At 43.7% G+C, this 27,051-nt stretch overlaps 1 protein-coding gene across 1 annotated transcript in view; it reads right to left on the reverse strand.

Moving 5' to 3' along the window:
• Nucleotides 1-525: 525 nt before the first annotated feature.
• hs3st4 (heparan sulfate (glucosamine) 3-O-sulfotransferase 4) overlaps nucleotides 526-27,051 on the reverse strand; it is an 83,961-nt gene continuing 57,435 nt past the window's right edge. Inside the window, exon 2 of the mRNA XM_037087573.1 lies at nucleotides 526-2,758. Within this exon, the coding sequence (XP_036943468.1) occupies nucleotides 2,104-2,758 (655 nt within the window). The 3' untranslated portion in view covers nucleotides 526-2,103. The remainder of the gene's footprint in view (nucleotides 2,759-27,051) is intronic.

Consider the following 27,051-nt stretch of genomic DNA (forward strand, 5'->3'; position numbering starts at 1 on the left):
TATACATGGCTCCGAAAGCTCGGGGGCGAAAACGTGCATTAATAAATAACGATAAAGGCTTTTTTTCTTAAATGTATGATTAGCATGTCTTGCTTGCGGTTATCTTTATACAGAGTGCCGCGCCTTTGTGAAACAGCCTCCTACAACAGCTCAGAGGAGGGTGAGGAGGGGAAGAGAGGGGAGGTAAAAGTGCAGAGAGACAGAAAAAAGAGAGAGAGAGAGATTGTCAAGAAAACACCGAGGGATGGCTGCAGAGAAAAGCCTCAAAGTGGAAGTTGTGACTCTGGGATAGCGAGACTCAGGGGTAAGTGTTCGGGCTTGGCGCTACAAAGGGCAGTATAGTGCTTACTTTGATTGAATCAATTGCTCTGTGTAAGTAGCTGCTGGTGCCGGCCTCCCCAGGGTGACAGAGAGGTCTGCAGAGAGTGAACCAATCCAGCCATCCATGGCCGGAGAACAGGGAGGATTAACAGAGCAATGCATCATAGCTGCAGCAACCAGTGATGTGTAGCAGACTGTATTTATTGACTCATTGACTGTATTGATTGTCTCAATTGATGAAAAGTCCAGAGACAACAGACAGACGCACAGCGAGTTATGCAAAATAAAATTAAATAAAAAATAAATAAGAACAATGGAAGAGAAAGATGATGGGTCATGTAAAGGAGCATTTCACAGCAAAGAAAAACACAACCCTGTTATGTTCAACACAAGCCGGCTCAGTCCCGCTCATCACAAGTGTTTGGTAGTATAAACCTCTGGTTACAGCACATTTCCCTGGCACACACATCATCATCACATTCAAGTTAAGAACACACAGTAATGGCTTGGTAGTTTACCTGGGCACGTATGTAGCTTTTTTTCCTTGACAGCAAACCCTCTCTGACATTGACATTGTTGCAGCGGCGGCGACTTATTTAACACGCCATTAATCTCCCAACGACAGAAGACCGTGCCGCCGCAGCAGATGTTTGTTAACAAACTCCTGCTCGGTCCTTTCCGCTGTTTGTTCTTCACCCTCGTTGACATGTATTACTGTGACTAGAAGGGGGTCCCCGGGGGGGGGGGGATAACAAAAGGCGCTCTGCAAGAGTTAACTCATATGATTTTGGCGACAGGAAAAGTTTTTTTTTTTTTTCTTTTTTTGTCAAGAAGCAGGATTGTTTGATCGGCGGCTCACCTTTGATATTTGTTACACGGATTCAGTAGTCAAATTATGCCAAAAAACCACTGATACTGCAGCACATCTGAGTGTGTGGTCATCAGTATGCTAATGTCCAGCTATGCAGTGAAACAATCCAATTATTGAATGATGGCCACCGTACGTCAGCTCCCTTATTGAATGCGTGTGCAATTAATGAGCGCAGAGCAACTAGAATACTGACACTGAGTAAATGAACACTTTGGTAAACTTAGACTGACAGAAACAAAAAAGAAAAAGAAAAAAAAAGGATTGTCTCCACTCAGAATACGGACAACTGAAAAAGGATGAGCACATGTCGAAGGATTACTCTACTATACTGCGTGTCTATCATTTCATTTTCTCGTTTTTGTCTTTTCTTGTAAAGCAGCGGGACAGCGTGTGAGAAAAGACATAATACAGAGCGCCGCGCGGCCTTAGCCACTGAAACAGAATATCTTCTTCTCGTTCCGGATGCTGGTGAGTGGGAGTGAGGGCAACAAACGGCAGGAAAGTAAAGGGAGAAGAAACAGGCAGAGTTTACCCTTAGGGCTCATGAGGTAAGGACACTTAACTCATCGCATGCATTGCCATAGTCAACATGATATTTTTTTTTTATATCAGCTCTATGCTTTGAAAACAAAATGGAATAAATCATCTCCTTTTCACAAATATAAATATATTTTTATGTTTAGTATATACAATAATGACTTGCCATCATCAACAACATTAGTATTGAAGGGGGGAGAGAGAGAGAAAAAAAGCATGTCAGTAAACTCTTGCTAATGGATACAGACACTGCAAAGACGGCCATGATTGACTGGCGTGCTCAAGCGCTCGCTCTGAAGACGAAAGCGGTAGACAGTAAGTAGTTCCATCGAGAAGGCTGGTGGTGTGGCTGCGCCGCGCCGTGCCGCAGTCTACTAGTCCTGAGAGCTACGGGTTACACTGTCCTCCTCCAGCTCCCACTCAAAGTTCTGGCCGGTCATTTGGTAGAACATCATGTTAAAGGGTTTGTAGAACTTGTGCAGCCGCCGAATCACGTCCGGGTCTATTTTGGGGTGAGTTCTCCCTTTGGACTTGCCGAGGCACCTGGGAGTGCTGCTGTCCTCGGGCTTCTTCAGACACGGAAATCCTTTAGTTTTGTTGAAGTAAAAGTGTTTGTCTGTGACGATCCGCTTGAGCCCCAGGAAGTCCTGCACTTTGGCCATCTCACCGGCGGGATCCACGATGAGCCTCTCTCCGCTGACGAAGTGCATCTGCGAAAGGGGGAAGTACTGCATCCAGCTCTCCAGGTGGAGCGCATATATTCCGATACGCAGCGCGCTCCACGAGGCGTCTATGAGCCCCAGCGTCCGGTTCTTAAAAGCCAGAACCTCAAAGGTGGGGATCTCGGGTTTCTTGGATAAAGTCTGCGTGTAGTCTGAAATGGCTCTGGTGACAGGATTACGCACCACGATAATAAGCTTGATGTCCCTGGCCATGGAGTGGATGCGCTTCGGGGCATGGTTAGTCACAAAGTAGCTGGGCGTCTTCTCCATGGTGATCTGCCCCTCCAGCGTCGAAGGCATCAGGTCTCTGGGAACACAAACAAGGAGAGGGAAAAGAGAAAAACAGCGGCTTAGCTCGGTATTATCCTCAACACCTCCTCGCAGTGCACACAAAATACCCAAGGACGCGGTGCGAGCAAATCTGGTACATTTATTAAGCAGTGCATTACTTGAAATTACAAGTGAAAATAACTGTTATTATCACTGGACATTATGTTGCGAGGGAGAAACATACAGCTAATTACATCCATGGAGTAATGTGCGGGAGATAAAAGAACGGAGATGAAACGGCAGGCAAGCAAGTATGCTCATTGCTTAATTGACTCCATCTGTGTTACTCCAGGAGCTGTTTTGGAACTTTAATAATGAGTTCGCTGCATATCATTAATACCGGGGCGCCTGGGGTATTGTTTTGTCATACATTTATTATGCATGCAAGGCTCACACTCTGTGTGTGTGCAGGCAGTTCTTATTTCTGAGGCACATGCACTTCCAATGCGACGGGGCGCGGGCAGCTCTTTTTCTTCTACCCCTTCGTCTGGTATGTTTAAGGTCGGGGGGGTTCATTTGAAGGGAGCGGTGATTAATTATGAGATTCAAGGTGATAATTTGTAGTACAATAGAAATGTCCCCCCCCCGCCCCGACTTGAGAAATTTATCCCCATGAATAGCGGGGAAGCCATTTGCCACCGTCACGAATATTATGTTCGACTTTGGTGCGTGTGAGAGAGAATGACTTGTGGGGATGTGACAGTGCAGAGGCAAGTATATCATAGGCGCACAGGAGCGAGGTCGTGTTTCTACGGGTGCTATTTTGGTATCAATAATAAAGCATAGCGCTCGCCTCCAGCAAATCCTTATCAAATGTTTACACTGACGTTCACTCCAATCCGTGCTGTTTCTTCTTTGTTTGTAGGCTATGTGATTCAGTGCTAAATTGGTACATTAAATCCTCGGTGAGACACGCCGTTTATTTAACTACTAACAAATACGAGCACAGCAGCCCCACAATACGAGGCAGGATCCAAGCGTGCATGCTGTTTTTCTTTTCTATTTTTTTTTTTTGCCTTCCCCCCAAATTAAGTAATATTTACTCAGGAATTAATGTATAAACAGCCCGACCGAAAAAAAAAAAAAAAAAAAAAAAATCCAGAATCATTCCAACCGGAGACCACAGAAAGACTCTCCATACGTTCCAGGATAAAAGCCATTTCCTGCTCCTTCCTGCGAGATTATTTTTTTTTTTTCCATTAGGCCGCCCGGCACCCCAAACCTACAGTTGTAACGATATAGTCACATCAATCATTTGCATCTTGGACATATTCTAAATTAACTGTTCTCCTGCAAAGAATCCAATTTACTCTGCAAAACATAAGAGCTGTTATGCACATATCGACCGGCCTCACACACACATGCACCCATGGATACTGGGCTGAAAGTCTCACAAGTGGCCTGGTAATTGCATCTCAGTAACAGTATTGCCTTCCTGATGGGTAATTTCCCTCCGGATTATGTTTGTCTCTTGACAGTATAGAACTGTGGTTACTTCTGGGCCTGTAATGGGATATTAAACATTTCTTCAGATAGCACAGTGACGAGACAGAGTATTAGTTTTCATTATTTTCCATCACTTTTTTTCCCCCCCACTTCCTCCCTTACAGTAATGAATGGCTAAAGATTTTTTCTTAACCTTTCAAGGACTTCGGCGCTGTCTGCCGTTCAACCCAACGCCGAGGTGCAGGTAGGTGGTCTGAGGGTGCGGCATCGCCACAGCTCAGATATACCACAAAAAAAAAAAAAAAAAAATCACCTTGAAACAACCGGCATCCTACTGTATATAGACACTGGCCCCGGCGTCTCCCCCGGTAATGTGCTGTGCATCTTTGGAGCATGTCCAATTGACAGGACAGATGTGCAAGCGTCCAAGGTTACCTTTCTGAAGGTGTGCACATAACAGGCTATTGTCCTCGACTGGGTCTCAACGCTAATCATCACACATTTAATTATGAAACAATGAAAACGGCACGAGCCAAATACATTACTCCGTTGGCGCCCGCTTGGTTTTGATTGGGAATCAGTCATGGATCATGTAGCCTACGTCTGAAATGTCAGCGGGATGGTGAGGCGGGACGGAAATCAAAATGCTGATAAACAAGCTAATTTCTCTGTGCATGGCAAATGACTCCTCTGGCCTTGCAATCTACTGGAACCGGAGTAAACAAGAGCAAACTGTTAACTCTCGCTTTTTTTTCTTTCTGTCTTTCTTTCTCTCTCCGCATCAGCTGCACAGCTCAGCGCGGGTCATTCAGGTGGGTAGGTAAATAAAATCCATAGCGCTAAAGAGGCCCTGCCAACCATCTGCTGTTTACTTCCTCACACCGAGGACACGCCGCACAACGTTCACTGATTCTCTCTCGCTTCTCAGCCACATGTCCACAAAGGGGAAAAGCAGGGGCGCACCTCGCAACCCCGGAAGCGTGGAGTAACTCCGGGCGATTCCTGCCAGGAGAGTAAAAAGTTCCAGCGTGCCTACAGGAGTGTTACCTTTGTTCCAGCGAGAGTGTAAATAATACAGACGGATTAATAGCAGCTCGAGCAGAATGTGACTCTGTGATACTTCACTGAACAGAAAAGTAGTTGAGGCCCATTAAGCGTCCCCCGGAAAAAAAAAGAAAAAGAAAAAAAAAGTCTCATTACTGTTCTGTAATTCAGAAAAAATGCTAACAAAATCCCCTCGTGAGCGGATCCGTTCGGTGTCGCTTAAAAAACATTATCAAAGTGAGACAAAATAAATAACACAGCAGAAAATCAACATCTCAAAAAACTAATTTCTCCGGTTTTATTGAGGTCGTGTTCTGTAACTTAGGGACGCCTCATCGTCCAGAACGCAGTGGTTCTTCAGAATCGCATCAAGAGCGTCGTGTTGCTAAGACACTAAAGTAATCTTCGCAGATAATCACAACTCTTCATGCCTAAACGCCCGCCGTGGAAGTGCTCTGGAACATGCCCAAGCGTTTCATTACGTTCTGTCAAATTAGCGCACAGGGAATATTTTGAGGCGTGATGAGGTGAGGGATCGTGCTCATTTAGATTCCCAGATACTAAATGGTTCCAAGCTGTTTTCTGGAGGAAAAAAAAGTGCTTTCTCCAGAGAAGCTAAGTTCTTCCTAATAAAGTTTGGCAGAGGAATAAAAGCTCCCACACACACACACACACTCTCATTTGGATTGATCATGGCCGCCGCCACTGAGTATCAATCCACCGAGCTTCCTCCATGTCATGTCAAATACAATCAATTATTCTAAAGGAGTCCGCTTATAATAAGCTCCCGAGTCCTCGGAAAGCACATTGTGGAGACAGCGGCGGCGTCGGCGGAGATGTGGGCGGATGACTGTAATCCTCAAAATAATACTTTAAAAAAAGAGTACTGAGGTAGAAATATAGAATGAAAAAGAAAGTAATTTAAATGTCAATTTTTTTTCCTGCCATCATAGGCCACCGGACTAATCCTGTCAGGAAGGGGTGGCAGGGAACATATTTTATTTCGAGCCAAGTCACCAGAATAACATGTCATTTTATCTGTCGGCAAACCGAGAATATGTTCAAATATCACACGTACCATGTTGACATTTCTACTATATGTGCTACGTTCACATCATCCATCGTCCGTGGGCCATCGTTGGGGTTGGAGCGGATGGCGGTAGCATTTAAGCTAGCCGAGTCAGCCGCCAAGCCAGAGACCACTGTTCCAGACTGCGTTTCAACATCCACTTTGCCTAAAACAGCGACCTGAAGTGTTTAAATTACATTCTCCATCTTATTTTATTACATAAGCTCCATGTGAGGTTTCTCATTTAGTTTTTCTATCACGTTGTATCAGTGTGTGCTAATTAAATAACTCAGTCTGATTAATTTAAATCTGTGTGGAACTGTGATAAAAAAAACAATTATGTGTTAAAGTGAAAAATAACTTCTACATAAACATAATGTGTTTTTCAAGTGTCTGTTACTCAGTTATTAATAATACAATTTGATGTCAACTCATATTATTCTGTCTCCTGCGATACATCCAATACTTTCTATCAGATGATTCTCTTAAGGCCTGAAAATGTTCATTTACTTGATTCTTCTGTGTTTGTCTCTGGAAAGAGTCTTAAAAAAATGCTGCCTGCTGTCTAAAGTTTTGATTTAGAACAATAAAGATCACTCCTCAAACTTCAATATACATTTAAATTCTTTTCTACCACATGCTCTCACTTATTTCTTTATTTTTTTATGGTTTCGTATTCATGCATGTGGAACAAATAAACCCAACCATGTGATTCTGACACTCAACGTGATGGGAAAACGATCATTTTCCTATTAGCATGAAACCATCGGGACAGTTTCCAGCTGTATTTGTGGGGACGGAACCAGATGATGCAAAAAAAAAACAAAAGAACATGCCGTTTTCAGAACCATCCAAGTGGTTCCTGTACACCTAAATCAAACAAGAGCATGTGAACACAGCAGTGTCACGACAGCAAGTTGAAAAACAAACACAGATAAATGGGAAGCTCCAACATAAAGATGTCAACATATTCATTGTTTGCCAGTATTTATTCTGGAGATGGGGTTGTTGATTCATTTCAAGTATCAGCCGCTTTCTGGCCTCAACAGACAATAGAAAGAATAAAACAAAAAAGGGTAATTGTGCGGCGTTGTGACTGAGTCCGACTGCAAACATCAACCGAGGGGTGTGAGCGACTATTCATCAGCAACAGCCAGTCAGGACATTTGAAGTGAGAGATACTGCGGTCAGCGCGCGATGAATAATCCCATCATTACACCCTGAGTGACATGTTTGTGATTGCAGCAGGGCAAAGAACAAAACGCATCGGTTCACTGGGAAGTGGAGAAAAAAAAGAGAGAAAGCAAGAGAGAGAGAGATTAAAAAAAAAAAAAAAGCCTTTGGTCAAATGAGTCATTCCTCACTCCTGCCCTCAACAAGTGGATGCGTACATGTTTGGCACACACGGAAAACAAGCCCACGGGCCACAGCGCAGGGTCTTAGCGGGGTCTGTTATGGAGTGGGAGGCATTGTTTTGTCACGGTTAAGGTGCAACTTTCAGGAGGAAAAACAAATACAGAGGATGCTGCTGTTCCCCGTGATCGGATCAGGCGCGGTAATGGTGGAGGGTTTTCTTTTTTGTTTTTGTTTTTCCTCAGTCTGACCTCCACCGCCGAGCACGCGGAGCGCTCCGCTTTGATGCTCCGCGGGATCTAATTATGTAACACACACTTACTCTCAAACACGTTGTGATTTTTGGGACTTTTTACTTATGTGTATTTACACATAAATGGCTCTAACTATAGCGGTGTAAGTAAGTTGTAGCTGCACTTCCGTCCTCGCGATCTCATTTTTATACGCCGCACCTGTAATGAAGCTCAAGCGGGAATTCGACCGCAGAGGCCGCCTCACCCCGACACTTCTCACTCAGGCTCCCTCCAATTAGTTTACTTCACATTCATCACACATTTATTCCCAAACCAGTCAGTCCATTTCTTTGCTTTCCCGTGCCTTCCTGCTGAATTATTTATCTGCCCATTTCCTCCAAAGTCCTCTAAACTAAATGGCAAAAAATGCTTTCCTGCTGCCAGTTTATTAGACGCACATACTGTATAGCAGGAACTGGTGCGACGTCCTGGAAGTGTTTGGTTCTTTGTTGACACCCGTCTGGATGGATAAGTGCTGAGGTCACTTTGAGAGTTCTGTGTCATGCTGAAAGGTGTTTCTGATATTTTGTCCACAAGATCACACAGTTTACACAAGTCTGTGTAAACGCATGAAAAACATACTTCCCCACTATTATAGTCTTTTTTTTTATTTGCTTGACTCTTCTCGCTGGTTTGAAGTAGATGAGCTCAAATGGACGAAGGTGACGTCACTTACAACTTTGCACCAATCAGGGTTTCGCAAATACATGAATCAGAATCCGATTAGTAATATGACAAATCTCACTTCCAAGTTGAATTGAGTTGAAACGGCAAGATACCCGTGTGCTGCAAAAAAGTGTCTTCAACTCGCTGAGGTCACTGAAACACCATTTTCTGATTACAATTCTGACATTGCCGAGGCGACTCGTTTCGCTCTTCCTCTACGTTTACCTCATCTGAGTTGCACATGTGGGTTGGAGTCCATTACAGGAAGCTCCCCTTCTGCAAAACATGCAGCGATGGATTGTCCATGTGGTGTTGTCATACCTAACCGTCTAAAATGGCCAATCCAGTGAATGGGGCTCAGATCGGCACGTGTTTAGCCATGTGGACAGTGTAAACCATCAACCCTTTGGCAAAACTCTGCTCTACTTGCTTGCTTGTTTGTCCATTGAGAACGCTTTTAACTTACATGTCCTTTCCATCATATGTGCCTTTCACAGGACTCTGCTTTCTGCTCCTTCTGGTGTCTTGTACCTTTATCGATCGCCGACTTTACACCTCAGAGTCGTCACCACCACCGACTCACACTAACCTACAGATCCGCCAGCGGTGAAATACAACACGTCCGAGCCCGACGCAGGGTTTTACTCCGCCCTGTCATAAACAATGTCATTAATCTACGTTATTGTTTCTGGTCTCTGCTGAGTGCATTTCGTTTTCAGCGACAGGTAAAGCACGTCTGTTGAATGCATGAAGCACAGCACAGTGAGACTAATTAAACAGCCTCCCCGCACTTTAAATGAGCCCCATTATTAGGTGCAGTTCTGCAGGACTGTGGGCTTCAACAGAATAGCTGAGGACAGAAGTGACAGCTGGTCCTGATCAAAACCTTATTCCCCGCTCTCTTCCCGCGATTCCCCAGAAGACTGTCCCACTTCCAACAGTGGGCGAGCCAGGTACTTCTCTCTCCCACATCGCCAGACTGCAGCGCCGAGATCTGAAGCTGCGTTCAGATGCCCTTTGGACATAAAACATCATGAAATAAAGCGTGGCGATGAGGGGAAACTATGAGGATGTTTGGACTCCCGCATCATTAGTCCATAACAGTGCATATAAGCCGGGAAAATTAGCCTATTTTTAACTGGTTTAAAGTCCGGGGAGAATATGGAGGCAATCTATTCTCAAATCAGAGACTCAAAAGGAGGATATTGCTTTTTTTTTTTTTTTCCTAACATCAGTGTCTCGTTTGAACTTTACCGGCTATAAAAAGGCTCCAATCTCTCTTCACAAACCTGGAGATAAATATATAGCACAAACCTTAAAAACCAAAAATAAAAGTCTTACATAATGGCTCATCTGTGATTCAATAAAGCAACAGCAGTCCGCCGCTCCTCTGACAGATGATTTCATTCTCTTATTGTTCTTTTCTCTTGTTTGTTTATTTCGCCGTTTGGATGAGCTGATGAGAGCACTTCAGGCCAAACTCGTTCAATTTGATCACAATTGCCCTCAATATTCCGCCACTGATGTTGCCACAACAAACACGAGCAGCAGTCGTGATGCGCCGGTCGCCGCCACAAAGCAGCAGCACACGCATCATCGACGAGATGAGCTCCTCGCCGGTGTGAGTGTCAGCTATTGACTCAGAACAGAGACAGAAAGTGCACACATGACATGCCGGTCGATCCCTGAGGAGGTAAATATCATGTCAGCTGTGTTTCAGGTAAAAGTGAGTCAGAGGTTCGACTCGAGTCCATGTTGAACCACATGTGATTCTGCAGTCTGATCTAGAGCAATTATTAAATTAGCAAATGTTATTTTCAAAATAAGAGCATTCCTGACATATGGCAAAAGTAACTGGCTTCTCTGAATTCAAGTTGTCCTCATGTGACATTTAGATTTTCACATGCGAGCTACAGACAGTCATCCGCGATTTTCTTCTTCTCACGATGTGGATGCGATTTTCAACATGTGGACACAAAACATGGCTGTTGAATTGTGTGAAGTTTGCTTCACATCACATTTTCACATGCAATTGGCTTTCTTCAGATGTGAACAAATTCCTTCATCATGTGATAATGGAATAACAGTCTAGAATATAGAGTAGAACAGAATTTGCTTCTTCACAGATGAATTCCACATTTTCTCATGTGTTTGCCAATTGTCACATTTTTCACAGGTGAATGAAATTACCACACGTGATATCACATCTCCACATGTGAATTACACGCGTCCACATGTGATTGGTCGTCTTCGCGTATAGAATTCCCACATGTGGAAAACACGGAGTGAAAACACCCTCAGAATGTGCGTCAGCTCCAAGTGAAGCACAAAAACTGCTGGCTGTAATTGGAAGTCACACCTGAATACGTCAGAGTCAAAGGCTAAAATTTACATCCTGGTAATGTTGCAGATCTGGCTCAGTTAAGCAGAACCAATTAACATGACAGTCTGAACATGATAGATTTCCTCGCAGGAGAAAAATGGCCGACGCTTCAGGATCTCGCCGAAGTCGGTCACAGACAGAACTCGGCCGATCAGAACATATGGGGCAACTTCTTACACGAGTTCTCCTTCAGCGGTCATCCACGCTCGCTCGTTACACGACATATCCACGAGGATCGATAAATCGCTCAAGAGGTCACATGAGGCAGCTGAAGTCAGACTGGATTTTGAAAATTATCAGATGTAATCTTCAAAATCGGAGCGTCTTCCTGGCATCCCGCATTTTTTTTTTTTTTTTGATTTGCAAGGACACAATGAGCACCAGGCCTGCAGTGATAGAGCATCTGACAAGATGACAAGATTGAGGAGGATCAATTACTGTGTGGATAAACAAGAGGCTACAGAAGACATCAACTGTTTTCCATCAGAGCAAAGCCATATGGCTGAAACCACCATCAGACACAAATGGAATAAAACCGGTCATTAAAGACACCAAATTAAGCAGCATCTGTGTCTGATTTCATTCTCTGCAGCCGAGTGCAACAATTGTTTACTTTGAATATGAGCTGCTGCGATACCCGCTCCTTCCTCCGTGCGGCCTTCGGGGTATGTTGATTTTCCTGGACAGGAAGCGTACAGGAAAACGAAGCCGTCTGTCCTTTTCTTATGTCCGAGAGGTTATTTTCTGGCAGCACTATCAGTTAAACACCTGAACATGAACCTTTCCAGGAAATTACCTATCACAGTCACTTTTTTCCTCCATTTTTCTTTTTCTTTTTTTCCTTTCTCCCAATTCATTACAAAGCTGTAGGTCAGCGTGACACCGCCGAGGAGGAGGCTGCACAAACTCCTTCCGCTCTCAGTGCGAGGCATTAGTTGCACATATCCAGTAATCCAGTAAAACCGTGATTCAGAGGATTTTTCTCCCTCTGTAGAAAATTTAAGGTAACTCACAAAATGTCAGGATGAATATCAGGGCGAGAAATGATGGCGGGTAAATGTGGAAACTGGTAATGTGTGTCATAAAACTGTTGGGAAATGTCAGCGTCAGTCTCTGTCTGCACGGAGAACAGGAACGCTGCTGCTGCTGGGTCGACATATTTTATCAACCTTTAGCTATTTGCACTTCCTATCGAGGTATTTTGTTCCTTGAATAGATTTTGTTAGCACGCTGGCTGTATTTTAAGCCGGCGATAATAGAAATATGTGCAAACAATGTAAAATGCAGCCGCAAGCTCCGGTAAACACGCCATCCCTGTGAAATTCCCACTATACGTGTATATTTAGTGATAAAAATACAAAAGTATACCAAAAAGCTGATAAATGGTTCAAAGCCAGTTTTGGATACCACAAGATGCTTTGGGGGAGTTTATTAGCAAAATGATAACGGGGAGTTCAAATGTAGTTCATCCTCAGTTCGCCGTCAACTCGAGTTTGTCTCAGCGCTGCCGTCAGAAGCTAAATAGCGTTGTACAGCGCGTGGAAGAGAACAAACCTCCATCGTCTGTGGCCGAGACAAGGCTCCACACCAGGCATGCCACGCTCTTTATACTGTGCGAACTTGAAAATCAGCGCAAAACATTCGCTAATATGCTGTTTTTTACTGTCGTGAAAGCACACATGGCCGGCCTCTTTAGTCTGAGAATCAAAGTCAAGACATTCCGAAGAGATTTATCACGTTTAACAAAACGAACAAGTCGAATTTATCATAGAAAAGATAAACAGAAAACGAAGAGGTTTTTTTTTTTTTTTTTTGCTGCGTTTTGCTCGATCACAGGCAATTTCCAAGCTCAGCGGGAGTTTCGCAGCGATAAATGGTGTGTGTCTCCTTCTATTGTGTAATGAATTAAAATCGGCAAGAAAATGAAGATGACAAAGAAGAAGTCTGGATTCACACTAATGTGGAATACATTATTATTCAACAGTGTCTGTCTGAATGCAGTTTTTGTTTAAAACACTTCAGTGGACTGACGGCTGTGGTGTCCAGTATCAACAGTGATGAGATCTGTTTTCTTTATTCCTGGGATGCCGACAGTGACACTCCCAAAGGGGGGCCAGGGGGGGACCCTTGATACAATTGCTGGCCACCCCACTTGCAAGTTTATTTATATACTGTTGATCAACAATGGGAATAAGATGAAAATTGGAAAAAGTTCAGCCAGCCAGTCGCTTTGGATCACCAACCTTTTGGTGGCCACCCCGAGATTTTCAGGGGCCCCCTTTTGAAAAGATTCTGGCGGCGCCCCTGGTCAGAGCCGAAGAGATCCGGTCTGTGTGGATCAGATGCAGCAGACTTTGTGACTGTGTGACTTTGTGACTGTGTCTGTGTCTCTCACTCATCCCCTGCTCCCTCGTCACTACATAGGGAGTCCAACATGGTGGACTATATCTGGAGCTCATCAGCAGAAAGGAAAAAAAAAAGCACTTTCAGACACGACTCAGACGCCACTTTTCTCTCAGTGTGATGACCTGATGGTGGATATTGTGTGACCATCGGTTGTACTCTACTTTTCGTGATGCATTGTGGAATACTTTGAGTCCACTATATAGGGTACAGTAATTCCCACTAGATGTCTGGACAGCACTACAAAATGGTGTACTTGCTAAGTAGTGCACTATACAGGGAGTAGTGAGTGATTGTGGACACAGCCTGTGTGAAGAACTTGTCTGTCGAAGAAACACAACTAAAATAAAACGTGTCAGATTCCTCGTTGGACGCTGCTGTGCATCCATTAACATAATCAACGCAACGGGCTCGGTCTCTTCTCACTCTTCTCTAATTCCAAAAGTGTTCAATTCTTTTCTGTTATCGTAATTTTTTTTTTTTCTAAATTGAATTTGCTAAATTGAATCATCGGGGTGATTTAATGAAGAACAGTAGCGAGGTAATAACTGAATGAAAATGTAATTGAATGTCCGCCGCGGTATCGCCTCGATCACCGTGACTCCTGTTTGACCCCCTCGCTGTACCGGCCAGAAAAAGAAATATCGGTGGAAACGTGTATCGATCCTGCCGTTTAAAAAGAGCTAAACGTTTGCCCGGCAGTTTGCGGTTGCATCTGGTCAGCAGCTCGATGTGACGGGCGCAGATGACTTTCTTCCACCGGGCAATCCGCCGTCACATTCATGATCCTGTGCTGCCTGTGGAAACTGTGTTCTTCATGTTGGAACACGGCGTGATGTTAGAAACTGTCTGTGAATTATCAGACTGTTGTTTCTGCTAATATCCCCCCTGAGCACCTCAGGTACGTGTTAATCCTTTTAAATATTACCAGAGCTCCTGGTTATTTAAATATAGCTCTTGACGACGAGGAATGTGTATGCTCGGGAATGTGTTTGGTCTTTGCATTTTGGAAAACCTCCAAGACAGACAAAACGAGGGGATGGGGAGGGGCGGGATACATCTATTACATTTTGCATGAGGGATTTATTCTTTACCCAAAAGATCTCTCATGTACGTTTAGTACATATGTGCGGCGTGCTGTAAAGGCACCTTAAATACCAATCAAACTCTGTGGCACAAGTTAAATTCTTTTCAGCTGCTGTGGCAGGTCATCTGGGCGGGTTGGCCTCAGCCCGGTGCTCACTGTGAAATATTAATGTGGTCTGTAGCCGAAGAGGAGAGGATAAGGATGGAGATGGCTCCTCGGTAGAGATGAGGAAAAGCTGAAACGTGGTGAATCTGACAATCGGCAGGAACAGAGATATAGATCTACGTCTAATTTTAGAATCCCCCCGGGAGCTCCTCGGATTCAGGATCAGTTAATGTTTCTAAACACCGCGACGGATCGACTGATCATCCGGTTTATTTATTTTTTGTTGTGTTTTGTTAAATGAGTTTGACATGAAACTCATCTGAGACGGCATTAAATATTCAAGCGTTTAAGCTTCAGACAGTGATGGGCCCCTTTCCCGAAGGTTTGAAAATAACACGTCTGCGCTAAAATAGTTACTGAGCCATCCTGATCGGATTGATGCTCAGTTTGATTCATTCTCAAAATGAAGTGTGTCACCCTCCGACATCAGACACTCTTTTTAATGAGTTCCTTATAGAGTCTAATGGTGATAACACTTCATGTGTAATGGCACCATAACTGAAAGAAGCCTCCATAAATCAGACAGCATGGCCTCCACCTTTCACAAAACAAGAGTAACAAAAGTCTTTGTTTCAAGAAGTGCAAAGAAATGAGAACGATACAGATAATCCTGATTAACTCGCGCAGGATAACCCGGCGTTCTGAGTCCCCCCCCAAAAAAGTACATTGTGCCTCGGCACGATTCTCATCTCGTTGCTTCCTCGATGTTGTTGTGCTTTCATAAAGCTGCGGGCCGCCCTGCAGCTATCTGCTGGAGAAGCGCTGCCGCCTGCGTGAGCCGCTCGTAAACTTTGTCTTTAATGTTTGCAGCTTGTAAATATGATGTGTTTGCAAAAGAGCCCTTTCGAAATAAATGAACTCGGAAACAAAAAATAGTTTGTTGATTCACTGACTAATGTGAAGACGGGGCGTTGATGAAAACAGTTTACAGTAGATGTTTTCATTTGGCGATACCTTCTGCTTTAATAGCATTAGGTGAAGATAAATATTAACACTTCTGTATTAAAAAGAGAAATCTGTAACTTTGAACAAGGTGTGTGTTTCATTTTGTCGTCTGTCACAATAACCTCCTGTGGAGAGTCCTTTGGATGAGCGTTCAGTCCGCCATGTTGTGCCGCCATGTTTCTACGGTAGCCCAGGACAGACAAACCAAACATGCAATGTTTTTATTGGCCACCAAAAGCAGAATGAGACTGCAGTGCTGCTAAATCCTGCACGCTGGACCTTTACAGTGTCTTCAGTGAGCCAGGCTGCACTTTGACAATGACTACACCACACAGCAAGGCACACTCACACTGTCATTTGCAAGAAAGAAAAAAAAGAAAACAACAATTGATTTTCCAGGTAATCTCCTTTTCAACTCATTTCCATCATTGACAACACCACTTATGAACCGTTAAAACCTTTAACCTCGCCTCGGCCCGTTGGACCTGCTCATTGATTGTTCCAAGAAAGCTGCTGAGAATCACTACGTATTATTATTATTAACAATACACCCTTGAATCCTCAGCGTAGGTGAGAACGCTGAGGTTTAAACACACACACACACACACTCCAGTATCAATGAGCTGAGGGACAATTCACTTTAGCATCAGCACGTTTCATCACAACAGCTGGAGGAGTCTACAGGGAGCGCTAATTTAAAGCGCAGCCACAAAGTGAACAGTTGGAAATAAATTACGAGGGAAAAAAAAAATATATATATATATTTATAAACACAAATTCATGGCAATTTAAAAGCGACGTGTGAACAAAATGACTGAGCCGCTAAATATCAATTAAGTGAAAGAGAGTCTTCATGCCAGAGGTGCCACAGACGCAAAAAAAAAGTGCAGGCGGAAGTGTTGACAAAGCCGAAGTTGTGACGCTTTGATTCCCCGCCGAACGGAAGAAAAACAGCAAAAAAGCATGTCCGAGATAATAACTTTTACGATAAATTAAACATGGCAAATAAATGAGAAATGACTGTCGAAGTCTTTCACAGCTACAGAAGATGATTTAGACGTCTTTTTTGGGGAAATCAGCAGCATCTCCAATTAGATAACTTGTCAAAACTGTGTCTTATATCCCAGGAAATGTTTCAACGTGCATCGTTTTCTGTCCCTGTGATCTATATTTTGCACCGGGCTGTTAAAAAAAAAAAAAAAAAAAGGCGAGGCACAGATGTGTGTTGATGTGTGTACTGTAACATCTGGATGCATCGAAATAGGCTGCAAAGAATGTTATAATCATGCAGACAAGGCCTAAGCTGCTCCATTACGGGCTAAGCTGACCTATCAGTGGGGCTTTTGCTAATCCAAATTGTGCTTTAGCTGGCAGAGATTGCTCAATTCAGACAGTCTGCTGGGAAAGAGAGAGAAGGAGAGAGAGAAAAAATGGTTCACCTGCCATGTGAGCTGCTATCATTTATAAGATATTTATCGGCCCGTTATCATATGTGCAGGAAAGCTGAGCTGTTTTTACATTCAGAAGCTCACATTCATGCTGGATATTCTATTTGCTTACCACATAAATGCCAGATATGACCAGATCGGAGTGCCTTAAGCGCACTTTTATTTGACGCGGGGCTTAATAGCCTCGGCTGCCACGCTCGCATCACGCTCAGACGCGCTGAGTGACAGCTGTATTTACGACTGCAGACGGCCGGAATGCACAGAAAAGAAGAGTTACATGGAAGCACGTATGAGTGTTTCTCTTCTAGGGTGGTTCTGTGTTTTTTGGGGGGGACGCTCGCACAAAGTTTGGCCTCCCTTTTAATTCTTGTTTGTGTTTTTAATGTGGCTTCTGCACAGAGGCCAGCCGCCGGGCTCGCTGTTTTTGTTTTTCCAAAGCTGGTGCGACGGCAGCTAATATCAGCAGCTCACAGTTGGCTCCACGGATCCACTGAGTAAGCCAGGCCGACATGACACTGGGGAAATTAATTTGCTACAGTCATATAATGGTTAGTTATTTAATCACTGTTAGATTGAATCTAACACCTCGATCTCGACGGGTTGCTCGTCCTCTTGGAGCTTCGTACCTGCAAAAGACTGAAGGGAATGAAGGCAGAGTCCAGTGAAGAGGACTTTGCTGTGCAGCGTGAAGGCAGCCAATCGCATCAAAGGTCTTTTTGCCGTTTAAAAATCATCAGGATCGAAGAGGTTTCGTCTTTCGCTCAGGCACAATATCAGGCGAGCACCAGAAAGCCTCTGCAGGACCTCCAAGCTGTTTTATTTAAGGCCGTTCCGCATTATTCCTGCTGGTTCCAGCCCCAAACCAGCAGGGAGATATTCTTTATCGTGGAGAACATGGACAGACAAACACCTCGGCTGTGAAATGGCCTGTTCCAAGTCATTGAACATCTCGCTGGTTTTCAATACTCAAGATAGGAGATATGAGGATGTAATCCTTGAATGGATCTCGGTATAGCCCTCAGCCGTTTGAGCAGCTTGTTTGAGGACTTCCAGTAAACCCCTGTACACACCCTTAATCTCCCCGGCAGAGGTAGTTTGACACAGTGAGTGAATCTGCCATAAACACGCATCGCAAATGCAGGATAATGTTTTAGAGATAACTTGTGTAATCCAGGCTGCCACAGGCAGAGCTTAAAGAGAAATGTGTCAAATGTTTATAGATAGAATAAAACCAAATATTAAACCTTAATCTCCCGAAGGCTTTTTCCTATTGTTGTCCTCACATGTTCTGCTCTATTCTGAGAGTATAGGGAACATCAGTTACAATTCAATTACATAGCAATGATGTAAGTAACCCGAACAAAGCCTTTCTTTTTTTTTTTTTTAAACCAAATCATGTTTTTTTGGGAATATTCCAGTTTAAATCAGCACACGAGACAAAATACTTCTTTGAATAAATGTCAACGATTAAAGACGATCCAGGGACTAAAACAAAAATGTGAATAATGTGAAGTCATCTACATCCAAATGGCTTCCCGAGTCATTTCAGGGAATGACTGAGTGCCTTCGTGTCACACAGCAATTTGCAATTAATTTAGAAGACAAGGGTGTTAAAGAAAGAAGAAAAAAAGAGAAAGATGTCCGCTGGCCTAAACATAAACAGGAGTCAGTCTGTCGGGAGATGTGCAGCCACTTTCAATATCCTCCGATGTTGTTTTTACTTCATAAGTGGAAAACAATGTCCGTTATATAAATGTTTAATGTGCATTCCTGGGATCCGGCATTCATAATAACACACTTTTATGAGTGCGAGGCTTGATGCTTTGGTATTCCGCATGGGCCATTTGGGAGAGAGACAAAATAAAGCAAATGATTAACTCCTTAGCCGGAGCAGTCACACTCCATCGCTCCCACAAACTGCTGCGAGCGTCACGAGGTCACATTTTGTCTGACGGCGCAGTCGGAGAAAATGAGACTGAGGCAACCCTGTGTGTCCTGTGATGTTGTGTCTGAATGATGTCTGGGAACAGACGCAACACTGCTTCCAAATGACAACAGTGAGTTTGTGCCACACGATGGCTCAGAAGTGACGCGGCTCCAACGCTTAAGAGGCATCAGGACTTTTTACGGTAAAAGTGAGTGCTGGACGGCAGATCGATATCAGTGTACTGTAGGTGTTGACTGTTCAGTAAATTAATGACATTTTCTGAACTTATTCTAGTACTGGTCTAATACTTGCCTGTCATTATAACCTCTTTACTGACTTATCAAACATCTCATTGTGTTAATATCGTGTGAAAGTACCAATAATCATGCCATCACATCAATCACGAGGTATTTATTTAGACAAATTGTGACATGTGATTTTTGTCGACCAGTCCTGGTATATATGGGAATAAAAAAATACTGAGATTTTTATATTGTATATAAAAGTGTCACCCAGCAGTGAGGCCCCAGTCGGAGGGTTTGGACAGCATCAAATAAAGCAGACAGCCCAGATAACAACTAACAGCTGAGAGCCGTACAGTATTTGGTGTGTGGCTCCAGCACCAGGGGACCCATTTGCTTTCGGGTAACATATGGTTGATGCTTTTGGATGCGGCGCAGCCTGCAGCAGCAGCACCGCTCGCACCTGAGGGAGGCCAGGATGTAGCCAGAGCCTCCAATCACTGTACCTCAACCTGCTGCTCAACAATGCGACTGGACGCCGACCAGTTTCCTCTGGTCGGAGGATGAAATGTAATTCTGAAGAAAGCCTCGTCGGACCGCTCGAGGGCTCGTTCGCTTACAGGTGCTGCTGGTTCGACTTGCGAACGCGGCGTCACTCCCCATCAGACGGGCTCGGCGAGCTTGGCTGTTTATTTTGCCCACATCTCTGCCAAAGAAAACTTGCTGACTGGATAATGCAGTAAGAGACACGCTGCGTGCCACACTATCCCCACACACATACTTCTCAACTGATACGGTAGCACTTCTTTATAGAGGTCCACACATTTCATGGTGAGTTGGTGGCAACTACCAACAGCGTTTCAGAGATTTATTTGCAATCACCCTCAAATAACCACGATAATGACCGCACTGTAAAACAACTGGTCATTTCTTCAATGCATGATCGGGAGACTTAAAACGACATTGTATTTAAATTCAGCACATTTCAAATTTCTTTTCATCTAACTTCCCCTCAGCAGGCCGCTGAACTGCAGAGAGTAGCTGCAGGTCAAGTCTCTGACCTGAACTCCTGCAGGTCGGCAAATTCAGTCTTATTTTTTATTTTCAACATTTACATTCTCACAATTTTCTTTTCCAGCAGGTTAGAGCGACTTTTAACAATTTTTCTGAAACTTTCCTTACTCGATTCTTTATTATAAGAAAAAAATAATAAAAAAAAAAACAACCCACGAGAACGAGATTGTTCCAAAGTCGGGCTGACCTGCTGGAATAGAAAATTGGTGGAATGTACTTCAGTTTCCTGACCGACAGACACTAGCTGGAGATTAAAAATGAGATGGTCAGCAGACTTTAAGCCTGTTGGAAGTTTGTATTAAAGAAGTTAGCCACTTACTTCCTACTTGGAATAGTAGATTATTATTATTAAACCATGTTAGGGTCATTTCTGTGGTAATTGTGGGACAAGCTGTACACTTCTGTCATTCATATTTGCATTGCAACGTGTGGACTACACTTATGTTGTCCTTGCGCCGTGTTTGCAATCATCTGCTGTGTCAAAAATGAAAATGAACTGGATTCCTTCTGCGCGTCTGCTGCCGAACACACTCCTGTACACGTGAGTTTCTTTTCTTTTAGCCAGAGGCGGATTTCTCTGATTACACTTTCTGATTGATCTCTAAGTCTCCCTGAAAAAAAAAAAAAAAAGCTAAATTATGAAGCTGAATATTAACTTCGTTAGCGTTCTATATGTTGACAGGTGTGCGTTGTTTTTTAGTTTTGTTTTTTTCCGGGGATGCAAACATATTGCTGACCGAGAAAATCCCTTATCAATAAACCAGCGCTTGGATCAGGTACACTCCCGGCACATAAATGAGTTAAAGCAAATTATCCATACGGGGCTGAGTAGCATGCTTTAATTACTTGTGAAACCTGCTCTGCTATCTCGAGCTGTCTGCAATTTCACATCAGTATTCAATTAGGCGCCGTGATCAGATGATTTGGCAGGACGAAACTGCATTGCGGCTTTTTTTTTTTCTTTGGTGCTGTAACGCGAGAGATTCCTGCACCAGAGGTATATTACAAAGGCAGCATCCTCCTCTAATGACCACGGCCGTCACGTGGACGCTTGTCTGTCGTTCTCAGAGTTTGCTGTTAGTCCAAGTGTTGTCTCTGCTAGTGTCCGAGGGCGGTGAGCTCTGTGTGACTGTGCATCACTAACCACTGTAGCTCTTTACTGATTTATAATCCAAAGAGAGAGAGTCTCTGTGTGTCCACCAGCAAAGCCGACGACTTCCTGAACCCCTCATGTCACGCTGCAGTGGATGCCGACCCTCCCCTTATATATGAGAGGAATGCCCCGGCCGCTAGAAGAATATGAGTTTAATATCAATCCGCTCCTCTCGTAAATCTAATTAGACACCGGGGTGTGTTAAGTTATACAATAAATTAATTGCCTAATGACTCTTGCACATACAAGCAATATATCCTCATGATAGCAGTGATAGAATAGAGGACTTCAGAAAAGGCTTGCGCCTCAGTTGAGGGCTGACAAAAGGCGGCGAACAAGAGCTTGTTTTGCAGACGCGTCCCGTAATCTGGTGATGGTATTTCAGATATCATTTCGCAGCACAATGCGGCTGCGTGTTTTCAGCATTAAGGCCTCGTTTAGGGAACGGATCCGGGTAACAGGGGAAGCTCAGAAACAACTTTGCCAATCAGCTCATTCAGATAAATGTTTAAGGGAAACAGTGTGATGTACGAGTATCTCCACCAGTCAGATAGTTTGAGTTGAAATGAGGCTCTGGAATGAAGCAGAAGAACATCAAGCTGCTCTTTCACTGAAGTGTAAAGTGGTACAACTATTTTATCTCAGGAAACTGACAGGAGGGGAGTTGTTTTGATTTATGTGTGTAGACTTTATGCTGCATCCAATTTTAAAGTCATATGCCAGATGATTCAAACACCGTATGATAAGTATACTTTTTGTCCGCGGTGTTTGCTCATGGTTTTGGCTACTTGGCTCCAATTACCAGGAACTGTGACACCACAGCATATAATTGCATTTTATTGTCATCAGTTATTAATATGGCTGATTTACCCCTAAATGTAGGTCTTTAGAAATAACAAATTAATACCAAAGGACGCTGTTCTGAGATCAGAGGGGAGGCCTCAGCAGGAATAAATATTATAAACATCTAGAAGAAAGGCAGTGGAAGAGCTATGATGATGTTGGAATATGAAATTAAAGGTAGTGATATTGTCAGGAATCAGGACTTCATGTCAACTTGTCAATTTCCCGTGTTTTGGTTGGTCCAGAACATCTCTGGGTTGATCTGGAACACCAACTGTGAACCGGACCTTGTGGCCCAACATCATGCTTTCATGGCCGATTGGAAGCAAAGCAGCCCAGTCGCAGGAATAAAATGTAAAATCTTACATTTCTGCAAGCTACAGATGCGTTCACTGGATGCAGCTGAGTACTTATCAACATTTCTAGATCACAGGCATGTGAGCTGGACCACTGGAGGCACGAAATCACTATTTTGAACGCGATGTTGGGACACGTTCCAGCTGTTTGTGTTTGTGGCAACAGAATCGGATGTTTTTTGACGCGACATCCGTACAAAAGCTGGTCGTTTCTGACAAGGCGTCAGGACAGCTTAACCCTGTTTGTGGCAACAGAGCTAAGCAAAGATTCGTAGAGGCTGTTATAAAAGCAGAACGAATGGGTGTGACGTCCATGTGTCCACATTCTTTTGGCCGTGTACTCTCAAAACACAAGCAATGTTTGGACTCATCCTCCGCCGTCATTATGCAGAGCGTGATGCGGTTGTTTCTTTTGTTCTGTTTTAGGCGGTTTGAATTCACGGTGCGTTCCCTTTTTGTCAGGTTCCTGCAGTTTCCCCGAGCAGATGTTGTCGTAATTAATATTACACACCACAGTCATCGCTCGCACAACAAGGATTTATGCCTTGCGCTTTAAACCGGAGCCGCTTGAAAACCGCTGGCCTCTCCCACCACTTGTGTCTTAAAGAAATTATGAAACCGAGAGCTGTTTGAAACAGGGATAATCTCAGATGAAGTGAAATGTGTACGGAGTTATTAATGCCTTTAATGGACAGTTTTTTCATATCGGGGCACAGCAGTTAAAAGCCTGTCGGGAGGAATTTCCCCTACAATTAATCCTCTGCTTAGTTGCTCACACGATCACGTTTCAAGATGCGCGTTTTCAAGTCAACAGGCGGCACTAGTCTTCACGAGCCCTAGCTGAGTGTCGTGTGCAAAAACCTTCAGCGGTTTGCGTGGCTCATGTTAATATTCGCGGATGCAGAAAGTCGCGTCATGTGTCGCCGAGTCTGTCCAGTTGTAACAAGCTCGGGAAGAGTTCTGCCGCCCGTCGGGAAGGGAGGGGGTTGGTGAGCCAGGAGAATTTTCAGGGCAACATTATGAGAAACAATATTATCGCGAGGTCCACCTGATGATTGGCTCATTATAAATGGTCTGCACATTGACTTTTACCTCAGCAAGACAGAAGGCTATTAAAAGATGCTTTATTCTCCTTCTGGATATTCATTATTTCTCACAGCTGAGGACGCTGACATCTCAAACAAAAACCCTGAAGTGACCAGCCACAGGCCTGTCAGAGGGAGCTGAGATAAGCCTCATATGTATGCAGTTTTTTTTCCCCCCTGTTAATATTTTGTTTACATGACCAAGAATGATGAGGTACCATCGCGATAACGACAGTTTTGCATATTTCTTTTACCCTCTGCATTTTTTAAAGCGGATCTGTGTCCAACCTGGGAGCAAAGAAGAAGGAAACGATTGTCTCTGTGTAGCCGGCGCAGACATTTCTGGGACAGAGTGATGAAGTCTGAGGGGAAGACTTATATTATTGATAAAGATACGGTACGAGCCCCGTTTGGACAGCTCTGTATTCATGACGACTTAATGTGCAGCTTGTGACAAGCACAGCCAATCTCATGACCACATTGTCAGACGTTCCCAGTAAAGCCTGTAATTATTCATGTTGCTTCAGTGCTCAAAGCTGAGAAAGTGTTGGGTTGGACTCACTTCACTAACAGAGGGAGCTTGCTAGAAAGTCGCTCGTTTGCTGTGTAACGCAGTTGGAAACCCGAGAGTCGTTTAAAGGGACGAGGCGTCGGCGTGCGGCGACTTCCGGTGTATGACGCCCTCTAATTGCTCCCGGCTAATTAAAATGTCAAACAAGTGTGTTCGCATACCTTAAAGGTTAATGTTGTTATCCTAGACTGTGCCTTTTGATGCCCCTGACATACCGGTAATCAAATCAGACACTTATGTTGATTTGATTAGTATTTAGCAACATAGTGCACCCATGATATCTCCCTGTTATTCTCAGAACAGATGTTCAGCACGATGTGATGGAGCACTGCGGGCATGTAAAAAAAAAAAAAAAAAAAAAAAAGCTGTTAAAACAAATATTAAGGGGCTATTACATATACGCTGCATGTTTACTGATGGAATATTCAGATACGTTGGGTACGATTAAAATAAATGAGCTCAAAAAGAGTGAATCTAAATAAAGAGGCAGAGTAATTGCCATAATAGCCCTTTTCTCTGCGTGCAGTTGGCTTAATTACAATTTCATCCCAACAGGCACAGTGGAAGACAACATAATATTAAGTATATCCCTGTAGAATTAAAGCTGTCAGTATTATATGGTCTCATACGAACACAACTGACCATTAACAGCTTGCCTTACTCAAAAGCTTGTCAACCTCTCCATTGTGACACAGCACTTGATGCTACTATGCTAATTGTAGCATATTCACAGTCACATTTGAAACAATGCTTCCACGATTTTACATGTAAACAAAAGCGTGATGCAGCATCCTCTCCAGCTGATGATCCCTGCAGAAGCACACCTCCTAAGAGCGACATTGCTCGTGTATTACAACTAAGAGATAGTAAGCCAGTGATTTTTAAGTTTAAGAAAATTATATGAGGATGAGGACGAGCTGATGTGTCTGACTGATGAAATGGAGTGTTGAAATAATGGTAGAGCTGCGATTATTAGGCTTCTCTGAACTCTGATATATTCTCCATTATCTTCCTCCATATCTTCTCCATTCTCCATGTGACCTCTTGTAAGCATAATAAGTAATGACGGGCACAAAAACAAGGAAGTCAGCTGATGCAGTATAAACAGCAAAGTCCATGATGGGATGAGGTCATGGTAAATGTGGATGGGTCCAAAGCCGAACTTTGACCCAGGAGACTACTTGAAGGCACCATTTGACACCAAAAGTCGACAGTGACTCGATTTAACCTACATACATGAGTAATTACTATTTAATTTTTGTCTCTAAACCTAGCCAAACTCTCTTGGATTGATACAAAAAAAAGATACAGATACTTAGGCAGCAGTTAATGTACCTTTGCAGACTGCCCAAGTTAAGATATATGTGTGGGAAACACTTTGTATCACAATGTGACAACGAGGGTCCGGTATGCCTTTTGCTGGTAGTCCTCGATATTCATATGTCATTTTGTTGGTAATAACAAACTGAATGTTCTGATCCTCCCTCAACCCATCGGACTGTCTTAACTAACTTCAATCCGTCATTTCACACGAGGCACTTCTTTCCTCCATCAAAATTTGATGTTTCCAGGCCTCTGGATCTCTTTCACTTGCAGCGAGAGTGGTTTGTGATGTTTTGACGATATGACACTCTCTCTCTCTCTCGCCCGTGTTTTCAGATGCGTGTTTCTTGGCCCCAGACAAGCCTCCACCTCCGCTGTGAGCTGAGTGACGGAGGGTCGCGTCTGGCTGTCATCCGGCCTGACCAGAGAAACGCGGCTTCGGGCTACGTACGCGCTCCTCCGCGCCCGAAATCTGCCTATGACACTGACACTCTGTCTCAGCCGGAATGAGCCGTGTTCAGACCCGGAGAGCCAATGTTACAGTCTGTAATAGAAGAAAAAAAGTTTGAGGACGCTCTGAATACCTGTCAAGACACGTCATTGTTGTTCCTTTAGGCAATTTTAACTTAAGCAGCGACACAATGGAGGCTCAGACAGCCCAGCGAGGACCCCTCTGCCCCACAGCTGACAGACTCATCAGCTGGTTGGTTGGTGGATTTTGTCATGCAGGAGCAGCAATCATCCTCCAGCCAATATATTCATATCTCCATGGTGGAGTATTATCCACATCCTACAATGTCTCCAATTCTATTATGATTAAACTTAAATTGAACCATCTTCCATTGGAGTTCATAGTAAGTACAAGAACTGATTTTTGTTTCAGTGTGACCAAACCACTGTTTGCCAAGTGCATGTTAACATTAATGAAATTGTTCTAGTGACCTCTGAATTTGAATTCAACTTGTCTTTTGGCAAGGCACTCACCACACCGTTTTTTTTTTGGCAACAAAGTAGAGCCGAGTTAGCCGTCGCCGTTTTGTTCAATTACCATAAGCTGTCCTAAATATGCTGAACACTGGTCTTCTTCAATACCACCCCAGGGGCAATGCCTTAGAGAGCAAAATAATTAACAGCTGTGCTGACACTTAAATCTGTGGCGTTTTACTGTTTTCATTATGTGTGTCAGAATCGTTTAGCTGTGTCATCTCCGCCGAGAACAAACAGGAAATTGTCGAGCCATTCTGAAATGGCACACGTTGGCTTCAAAGGGTTTGCACTTGATACCAAGTGAGCTGAACAATGACATCACAGCATGATCATATGGTCGGACATGGGCATAAAATAAAATACCCTCAACACCCACGGGGACATGTGAGCTGACACGATGCAGTCGC

The sequence above is a fragment of the Acanthopagrus latus genome, chromosome 23 (genome assembly GCF_904848185.1).
Source record: "Acanthopagrus latus isolate v.2019 chromosome 23, fAcaLat1.1, whole genome shotgun sequence".
NCBI classification, from domain to species: domain Eukaryota; kingdom Metazoa; phylum Chordata; class Actinopteri; order Spariformes; family Sparidae; genus Acanthopagrus; species Acanthopagrus latus.